The sequence below is a fragment of the Penaeus monodon genome, chromosome 18 (assembly GCF_015228065.2).
Source record: "Penaeus monodon isolate SGIC_2016 chromosome 18, NSTDA_Pmon_1, whole genome shotgun sequence".
Classification (NCBI taxonomy): Eukaryota; Metazoa; Arthropoda; class Malacostraca; order Decapoda; family Penaeidae; genus Penaeus; species Penaeus monodon.
Genome location: NC_051403.1, coordinates 29364366 through 29374365, shown reverse-complemented (window position 1 = coordinate 29374365; position 10000 = coordinate 29364366). Strand labels below are relative to the sequence as shown.

The 10000-nt window shown below is 42.9% G+C and overlaps 2 protein-coding genes across 3 annotated transcripts in view; one reads left to right on the top strand and one right to left on the bottom strand.

The window, feature by feature from the left end:
* Positions 1-10000, bottom strand: part of LOC119584405 (COMM domain-containing protein 4-like) — a 92792-nt gene that overhangs the window by 67770 nt on the left and 15022 nt on the right. Inside the window, exon 3 of one of the 2 annotated variants that reach the window (XM_037932988.1) lies at positions 8041-8102. The exons of the other annotated variant lie outside the window; for it this stretch is intronic. The gene's annotated coding sequence lies outside the window, so the exon portion shown is untranslated. The remainder of the gene's footprint in view (positions 1-8040; positions 8103-10000) is intronic. 2 annotated transcript variants of the gene reach the window in all.
* LOC119584705 overlaps positions 1-10000 on the top strand; it is a 38886-nt gene that overhangs the window by 28299 nt on the left and 587 nt on the right. The window contains 3 exon segments of the mRNA XM_037933374.1: positions 7084-7238; positions 7663-7797; positions 9281-10000. The exon segment at positions 9281-10000 is cut by the window's right edge and continues 22 nt beyond it. Coding sequence (XP_037789302.1) covers positions 7090-7238; positions 7663-7797; positions 9281-10000 — 1004 coding nt within the window. The 5' untranslated portion in view covers positions 7084-7089.

The following is a 10000-nucleotide window of genomic DNA, read 5'->3' as shown; positions in this document are numbered from 1 at the left end:
AATGCGAGCAGAGAATAAAGACTTTAATATCATCTATTAATTCTTTACACATCAAAGATCTAATCTTTACTTCACCAAACGTGGCACGCTAGCCAAGAAGAAGATATAACATTTCAATCGATCTACGCATTTCTAACGAGTGATTGAATATCTGACAGAACTCTGAAACTCTGCCGCCATCACTTTTCCCTCCGACGGCCTTTGGGTGACTGAGAAGGAGACATCTTAGCGAGTAGGAGGATCCAGTTGATGTTGCCAGTTCGTCTTTACATAAAAAAAACTGTTAAAAATATTTATACAATCCTTTACGTTATACTTTCTTGGGTATTATCTTGTTCTTTCTCCTCCGCCTTCTTCGTCTCATTCGTCGGCACAAAATACCGTTCATTTCATTTCCGCACTTCCCACCTTAAAAAGCCTATTCTTCCTCCATGCAAATAAAACCAAACACGAGAATACAAAAATAGAGAGAGAAAAAGATAAAAGAAAGAGGGCGAAATAACAGAGAAAGGGAAGGGGAGGAGTGGAGAGGAAGAGAGAGAATCTGGTTACCTCACTGACACCTGCGCTAGGAAAGTAGGTATTCTATTGTTTTATATGTTTTTCCTTATTCTCTATGCAACGCGAACACTTTATAAAAGTGTTACGTAAATATGAGTGAACTTCATATAGATAGTCACTCATGTGTACATAAAGTACACATGAGTGACTACACGTCTTAATCAAGAAGTTGGACCAAGACACACATAAAAAAAAAAACGAAAGATAACATGAGATAACAAAATATAGTGAAAAAATACATGTAGAAAAAAACGATGAAGAATGAAAATAGGTTAAAAGTGAATGGCGAAAAAAGGTAAAAAGATGACGATCCTGAGAAAGAAAGACAGAAAAAAGGGAAACAGGAGAGGAAAAGGAAAATCCGAGAACCCGAAGAAGATAAAGCAACCTTAATAAAAGCGAGAAAGATAGATCATAGACACCAAATGTAAACAAACGCACAAATGACAATCTAGCAAGTGAACAAACAGAACGACAACCCGGCAACCCCTTCGCCCTCGTGTCATAAAGCGAGGGCTTCGGCGCAACAAGTGGCCGCGGGTTCCTGAGATAAAGCCTCGGGGTAAATAACGCCGGGGTGATAAGAAAGCAAGACACGCTTCCGATAAATAGGATTAGAGAAGAAAAGAATAATGCTTCAGGTTCCATTAGACTCCTTAAGTATGATTTATAATCAGATTTCGTTCCACTTCTTTTCGTTATCAATATCATCATCATTATCATAAGTAAAAAAAAAAAGTACATATATATACATACATACACACACACATATATATATATATATATATATATATATATATATATATATATATATATATATATATATACACACACACACATATATATAAACACACATATGCATGTGTGTGTGTGTGTGTGTGAATGTATGTGTGTGTGTATGTGTGTGTGTGTGTGTGTGTGTGTGTGTGTGTGTGTGTGTGTGTGTGTGTGTGTGTGTGGACGCGAGATCGTGGCCCTCTTGAGGAGTCCCAACCGCACAATAAGGCGTCGACGCCGGCTGCCGCTCCCGCACCTGAGAAGAATCCAAGCGCTTTCCTAGAAGTACGACTGAGGGTGCGAAGGAGAGAGAGAGGGGGGGGGGGTAAGAAGAAGGGAAGGAGAGGGAAAGGGGGTGGAGGAAGAAGGGGGAAGCAGAGTGAAGGAGGAAGAGGGAGACAGAAGGAGACGGTACGAAGAGAAGGATAAAATCGGAAGAAAAGGGGGGAAAAAGGGAAGAGAGAAGACAGCAGAAAGTAGGAGGGAGGCAGAAGATAATAAGCAGGAGGGAGGGATAATAAGAAAAGGTAGGCACGGGGGGTGGGGGGAGGAGGAGGAAGGAAGCCCGCCTCCAACCCCTATTCAACGACAGTCAGGGGGATTCTGGACATTCAAGGGAGAGACAAATGCAAATGTCTATAAAACTAAAGGCAGAACTCCCCCCCTCCCCTCACGGCCCTTCCCCCCCACTCACTCTCTCCCTTCTAAGGATTCTCTCCCCCCCACCCCCACGTCCGCACATCAGTGTTCCCTAAAGACAAGAAAGAAAGGAGAGAGTGAGAGCTTTCTTGTGTCTGTCTCGCCGGGGTGACAATGCGGCGTGCGTGCGGCGTTGGTGGTGGCAGCGGTGGTGACATAGCCGCTGCTGTTTGGTGGCAGCGGTGGCAGCAGGTAACAGTAGTGGTGGTGGGAGGTTCTGGCTAATGGGAGAGATAGGAGTGAGGAGGAGAGGAGAGAGGCGGTGAGGTGGGAAGGAAGAGAGATAATGCGAAATGGACAGATAAATAGAGAAACCAAGAGAAAAAGAAAAGGGAGGTTGAGTTTTTGCTAAAAGATAGAACTTTTATACTGTTGCAGTTGAACACACAAGTCCATCACGAAAATATATGCTAATGAATTCCAATCTTTATTGCAGCAGTGAATGTCAAAATCAATGTCATATTTATTTACGTAATTCGTATCAGAAATTATCATTGCTATCAATATATCATTATCATTATTATTATCACTATTATCTCTACTATTGTTGCTAATTTACAGTTTCAACTGGTGATAACAAAGCTTACATATGCGAAAAATAATTGCAGACAGAAAACAATACCGAAACTGGTAAGTGGAAATGGAGACTGGGAGAAGAGATTAAGATAAAGAGACATAAAGATGGACTAATAGTCGGGAAAGTAATAGGCATCAGATTAAAAAAGACATATAGAAAGATATATGCGCAAGTAGACACGTAAGCAGAGTGGAAAAGAGAGAGAGAGAGAGAGAGAGAGAGAGAGAGAGAGAGAGAGAGAGAGAGAGAGAGGGGAGGGTAAGGTACAGTCAAAAGAAATAACTGGGAAAACGTGACGAACGGAAATGAAAAAAGAAGTAAGGATGGAGACAGAAAATGGCAAACATGGAGCACAGCCCGAGAAAAGAGAAGAAAAAAGGGCGAGAGGGAGGAAACAAGATGAATCCCGTGTTGAAAAGGCGGAAATGAAAGTTGACGAAAGAGACGAGGAGGAAGCCAGAAGAGGGCAGGACACACAAGGGGGAAAATGAAGGAGGAGGAGCGGGAGAAGGGCGAGGAGAGGAGGGAGGGGACTGAAAGAGGATAGAGGAGCGGAGAGAGGAGGATGAAGAGAAGGGAGTAAAGGGGGGAATAGACGAGAGAGAGGGCGAAGCACGAGGCTCCCTAGACCACTCGTGCACGGCCGATTGCAGAGTCAACACGTGATATTCATTTGATCTGCAGAGTGACCGAGCGGGAGGGACTGATAGATAGGTGTAGAGAGTGGGAAACAGAGGGAAAGATTGCCAGATCTAGAGAGAACTGATTGATTTGACGGAGGGAAGGGGAGGGAGAAGGAGCGGGAGAAGGAGAGGGAGATAGGGAAGAAGGGTGGGAAGGAAAAAGGGGGGGGAGGGGTATTTACGCAAGTAGTAAGTAAATAGATAAGATAGGTGAAGTAAGAGGAAAAGAAAGGCTGCGAGAGACGAAGAGATCGAGGAAAAAAGAAGGAAGAGCGCGAGACGCAGACGGCGAGAAGAGAAAGACTCAAACAAAGGGAAAAGGAGAGAAGAAGAGTCCTGAAACAACCTTCACGCTAGCGATGTTCCCCGCACACTCGGCGCCTCGCGCGACCGCGTTCCCGCCTCCCTCTCCCGCTGCCACAAGCGGGCCTTTCGGAGGCCCAGCGAGCTCCACTGATCCCGCTCTCTCTCGTGTGCCGTTGCAGTGCCGTTGCAGGGCACCTTTGATCATGGCCGACGCTGCTAAAGAACATCGCCTAATCCCGATAACTGCCTCAGCGAGGACGAGTTGCTTCGAACGCATCGCTTGCTTGCTTTTGCGGAGGATTACTGCCTCGGTCCCTTCCCTCGGCGAGGGCTAATGATGCCGCAGGGAGAGAAGGGGAGAGGGAGAGGCACATGGAGGAAGACAGATATTATTTTAAGTCTCTATACATGCATGTGCAAACAAACACAGTCACAAGTATACGTGTGCAGAAATACAGAAAAGAAAAGAAAAAAGAAAAAAGAAAAAAAGAAAGAAAGAAAGAAAAGAAAAGACAAGAAAAAAAAGAAAAGAAAAGAAAAGAAAAGAAAAGAAAAGAAAGAAAGAAAAGAAGAAAAGAAAAGAAAAAAAAAAAAAAAAAAAAAAAAAAATATATATATATATATAAATATATATATATATATATATATATATATATATATATATATATATATATATATATATATATATATAACAAACGCACTCTGTCCCATGCAGCATAAGAGTGGACCGAGCGCGTATTAGCGCGTCTCAAAGCCCTGCCCGCGCGGGAGTGGGAAAAGGGCGATGGGGGGGGGGGGGGCTGAAAGAAAGAAATGGGCTCCATAACCGAGTTACTGGAGCGGCGAGAACACGACACCGAGGCGCCCGGTTGGGGTCGGCGCTGACCCAACGGGATGGGTTTCCTCTTAAGCTGGTATATTTTTTCTCTCATTTCTCGTTCCATCTTCATTCCTCACTTTATCTGGCATTTTTTCTATTACTATCATCTTCTATGTTCTTTTTAATGAGAGAAGGGCGATACTTAGGCCTAATGACGACTAAGACGTGGAGGTGTTTGGAAAAATTATGACAGTCATGAAATGAGAGAGAGAGGGGGGGGGAAGAGAGAGAGAGAGAGAGAGAGAGAGAGAGAGAGAGAGAGAGAGAGAGAGAGAGAGAGAGAGAGAGAGAGAGAGAGTTTCCACATAACTTTGTATGTTGTAATCGCATATCTGTACCCTAAATCTAATTCCGAGTTATCTAATTCTATTTCTTTTTTAAAAACACCTCGGCAATATAGAAAAAGTGGTGACGTCATTTCATATACGAAATTTTATTAAATCAGATTAATCATATCATTTAACAATTTGAGGATATAATTTTACGTCACTAATTCATCCTTCGTATCTCCACTATTGCTATCATCACTATAATTTCCTGTAACATCACTGTTACAGGAAAATATGCAAACCGTAATATCTGAATCTTTACATGCATTTTACAGACAAGAAACTGATTACTCTAAGTATGAAATGAATAAAATTTAAAGAGAAGAATAAACGAACAACTCGCTCTTTCCTTCCGTCTTACAAAGAACCAGAAAAAGGAATTCATACTTGATTAGGCATTCATAATCAATAACGATGGAGATGATGAAAGTGAGGATTATGGTGCCGGCAGACGTGCGCTTGTGGTGCTGCCTCTACCACTGCGTACATTTTGAAAATTCTATTACAGGCCCATCTTACATTATCAACTTTTCTCCTCTCTTTCTCCTTCTCTTCTACGCCACGCATGCTGTCTTGTTTGTTTTAGTGTCGGCTGTTCTAATTCTTCTCTTTTAGTGTTAATATACTCCCTCTACTCGACACTTTTCGTGTTACTAATTGTCCTTCTTTCTTTCCTGTTACATATTTCGTTTTATACTTAACACCTATCTATGCATTAATAAATACATAAATATACACGCACATACTCTCTCTCTCTCTTTCAAACACAAACAAATTAAATATATATACAATATGCTTATACATGCAGATTAATATTTTAAAAGAATTACAGCGTACATGCAAATCAACATATTGCCTGAGAGCCATCAGTAAACACATAATACCCTTACGCTGGCATACACGCACAAGCACGATTACGCCTAAAGGCACAATGACGGGAATAAGAAACAACGGAAATAATCACGTAACCATGAATAAATAAAATCCCTAATGGGAATAGCTAAGACAGACAAATTGACAAACCGACTGCTGGTATCGTTGCGCGCCAATTTTGTCAAAGAAGAAAAAAAATCTTTACAGATTTTATACATAGTCATAATTTGCATTTATGTGGATTCTTAAAGGAAACGAAATATAATTACCTTCATTTACGCAACAAACACAAGCTTTTAACGGCCCGAGGTAACCGCATCGCCACAAAGTAAACAAAGAGTCAAGAGGCCGCGGGACCAAACTCACTTTTGCGTTTCATATCGTATTTTCAAAACTCGTCGGCTCTTACTTTTGTTCACTCAGCCAGCGTTCCTTATTCTTTGCGGCACATCCTTTTTTTTAATATCACACATCAAAGAAGACAGAAGCTTTGACATAAGGGGAAAATATTTATCCCTTGCAAGGAAAAACAAATGCGAAACTCTTGACTGAATGTGGATGCATATGAAGTAGTTAGGTATCAGTTTTTGAATGTTTTTTTATTCATCGGTTCCTTTCCTCTATCGTCCTGATTTGTTAAAAACATAATCCAGATAAGCCATCAAAGAGGACAGACTTCACTACTAACTTTAAAATACACATAAATAATAAATTTCTTCGAAAATAAGAATGGAAGACTATTTTCCGCTCCCCCCCGTGAACAAACAAGTTAACATACAGAATAAGAGTCGCATATAAAGAAGTGGGAATCAACAGCAGTGATCTATATCAAGTCTTATCAAATATGAATTCCGTCATGTCTGAATACAGAATAATGGTGTGCAGAAAGCAACTACATGGCAACTCGTTCACAGTTATCAATATTTTTTTTTCTTATCTGTTATTACGGTTTGGATACTCTGTTTAAATATATAATTTTGTGTACAGATTCCACTTTCTTCATCAGTGACAACTCAGCTACGGAAATAATGATAGTGATGATAATAGTGCTGATACAACGGCGATTAAAACAGAATATCTGGGAAAACGCAGACGGAACAAGACGCCCCCCGCGAAGGCCGATGGCGACTCGGACTGCGATTGCAATAGGAATTCACTGCGAGGAGATTCGGTTTTCTGATGTGTTGATCCATCGTGCAAACAGTTTTATATTCGATAGTTTTACTGCATCTTCCTAAATATATACGGATATAATATGAATACTGTACATGTACAAATCACTTTACCTTATGCATATACGCAAATTTTATAACTTTGTGCAGTGGGTAATAATATACACTAATTCTATACGAGTAACATTGATTTCATATACGCATATAACCTCGATTCTGTTTCCAGACGGTTATGGTGGAGAGGTGTTGGCGCGCATGGGCGTGCGCACTAGTCCTGGTGGGCGTGGCGGAGGGCGTGGCTTCGCAGCGTGACCTCACCTTGCCACTCCTCCAGGAGGAGGTGGCGAGGTTCCCTGTCTTTTTCAACATTCCTGAGCCAAGGTGTGTTTCAATATATCTATCTCTGTCTCTGTCTCTGTCTCTCTCTCTCTCTCTCTCTCTCTCTCTCTCTCTCTCTCTCTCTATATATATATATATATATATATATATATATATATATATATATATATACACACACACACACACACACACACACACCACACACACACACACACACACACACACACACACACACACACACACACACACACACACACACACACACACACACACACACGTGTGATATTGTATGTACACATACGTGCATATTTCTGAACATATTCATGCATGCATGATAGCGTATACATACATTATTCATGCACCTGTAAAGAATAATGATAGCAGCACAACAGAAATAATAACAATGACAATATCAATACTAGCAGTAATGATAATGCGCCGGCCTCTGACTCCTGTCTGCCTCCAGAACCGAGGCGAGCAAGCGGCAGTCGTTCAGCGCGTGGGGGGGGAAGCGAACCAGCTGGCACCCGGCCTTGCGGTCGGGCTCGGGCCTTCCCCTCAGCCTGAGGGACATTTACCTACACCTGTTCAAGCAAGCAAGGTACAGTAATGATGGCAAAAAATGAAGAAAATGATAGTAATAAAGATAATTTAAAAAATGCTAACATGAAGGTCAGAGTTAGGACAGGTTCGAAAACAAGGTCATGTTTCCAGGAAACAAAGTGTTTATCACAACCTCAGCTGGAAGGCCGAGCGGTCGTGACTTTACTCGGGTTCAACGAAAAATAGACGAGCAAGCAAATGCTATCTACGGAATGTGCTCCTGCCAGTAATTGTTACCAACCTTGATTTAAGCTGCTTGCGAACCCGGAACGGAGGACTCTACGACGACAGGCCGCTTTTTAGCTGAAATCAAACAAGCTATAGTTTAGGAATTTGTGGAACTTATCACACTGACGCATGCCTGATTTAGTCGTTCTGTTTAATTTCACATTTCAAAGGAGCAATTCACCCTAACGACAGCTAACAACCATCTCATACTGTTCGCTATTCCCCCTGTCACGGCCGCCACGGCTTCTCAGTTCCTCAACATCGCATCTCAACTTCTTATTCCGGCTCCAGTGGCAAAGGTTATTCCCGTTGTTATATGTATGCAATGGTATCACCCACTAAATGGTATCACCCTCTAAGTCTTATGCAGTTTGCAATTGTGCGGAAAGTGTCCGTCTGTATAATATGAATACGAATAATTCAAACACTGCACAATATGAGTTTTTCTGAGTAATTATCGAGTAAAGACTGTAACGTCACTATCAGAGAAAGAAATTAGGCTTACCCTTTCCGAAGTACAAACCGTGAGTGTCCGTTAACGTCTGAACAGAGCGTCTGGTACTTAGTTCAGCGCTAGTCAGAGCAAGCGATCCACAAGCTTTGTAACAATAGCACACTGGTATAATTCAAATACGAGAAAAAGGCACCAACTTTTAATATGACTCACTGTATTTTCCGGTATAGATTTAATATCAAAACAGATGTACCAATGTGTTAGGGTCGCTTCCATAATACGCTTAGACATTCTACCAGAGCCTGGCACAAAAATCGTTTTATCGCATTAGATAAGATGAGTAACGTTGTTTTGGATTATCTCTAAGTATTTAGCCCTTATGAAACACTTCGGACTCACTTCTTTACGTCTAATGAAACGTTAGATTGGAAACTCCAATCTAATATGTTGCAATATGTTGCAAGCTAAATACATACATACTACATAAAGCATAATCAACATTAATTATGAAAAATGTAAAAGATCAAATTACAAATTTTCATGTAACGGGCATTTAAAGGCAAGAAGAGTCACTGTGAAAGCGAAAAAACATGAGTACGCTTATCAAAGAGCTAGGTGTGTGTGGGAATAGAATGTTAACAAAATAACAAAACAACAAAATCTCTTAGGACCAAATAAAGATGTTCAGTATCATTTCCATGAAAGGAAAAGGAACTCATAAACTTAGCATTAGGATAAGACAAAAAAGGCAAGGGCAAGGTAACAGCATCCTTTAACTCTCCCTCCCTCTCCCGACCAGATACCAGCCCTCCTCCGACGGGGAGCTGAAACGAGCCTCCTTCAGCCCCTGGGGCGGAAAACGCGCCAGTTCTCAGTATCTCTCCCTAACACGCTCCCCATTCGAGGACGCCCCCGAGGGACCCCTGGGGAAAAGGCCCGCCTTCAGCCCGTGGGGAGGGAAGCGGTCCTCTCCTGCAGGACTAGCACTCAATGACCTCGACATGGGCTCTTCGGCGCAGCTGGCGGAGTCCCTGGGGGCGACGGGGAAACGCGTGGCGTTCTCGCCGTGGGGAGGGAAGCGTTCTGTTCGAGCCGCTTGGGGCGGACAGGGAGATGCCCTGGCTCTGGACGCTCCCGAGATGCTCCTAGACGGCGACGAAGAGGACCCTGAGGACGACATTTTCCCCTCCCCGGCCACCGTGCACGACGCCCCGGGACGCTTCAAGAGAATGGCCGAGGAAGATGGCGGAGCCACTCCTGCCGAAGCCACGGGCGAGGAACTCCACGACAAGAATGCCACAAGGAGCGCCAGAGACACGCAAGCTCTCAGCAACGCAGCCACCAAGTGGAACGCCCCAACACCCGCACTGCTGGAGAGAAGGGCGTTCAGCGCATGGGCGGGGAAGAGAGCGGACGGGGAGAACGTTAAGCGACAAGCCTTCAGCGCCTGGGCAGGAAAACGGAGTTCTGACGACGAGAAGAGACAAGCCTTCAGCGCCTGGGCGGGAAAAGAGAGTTC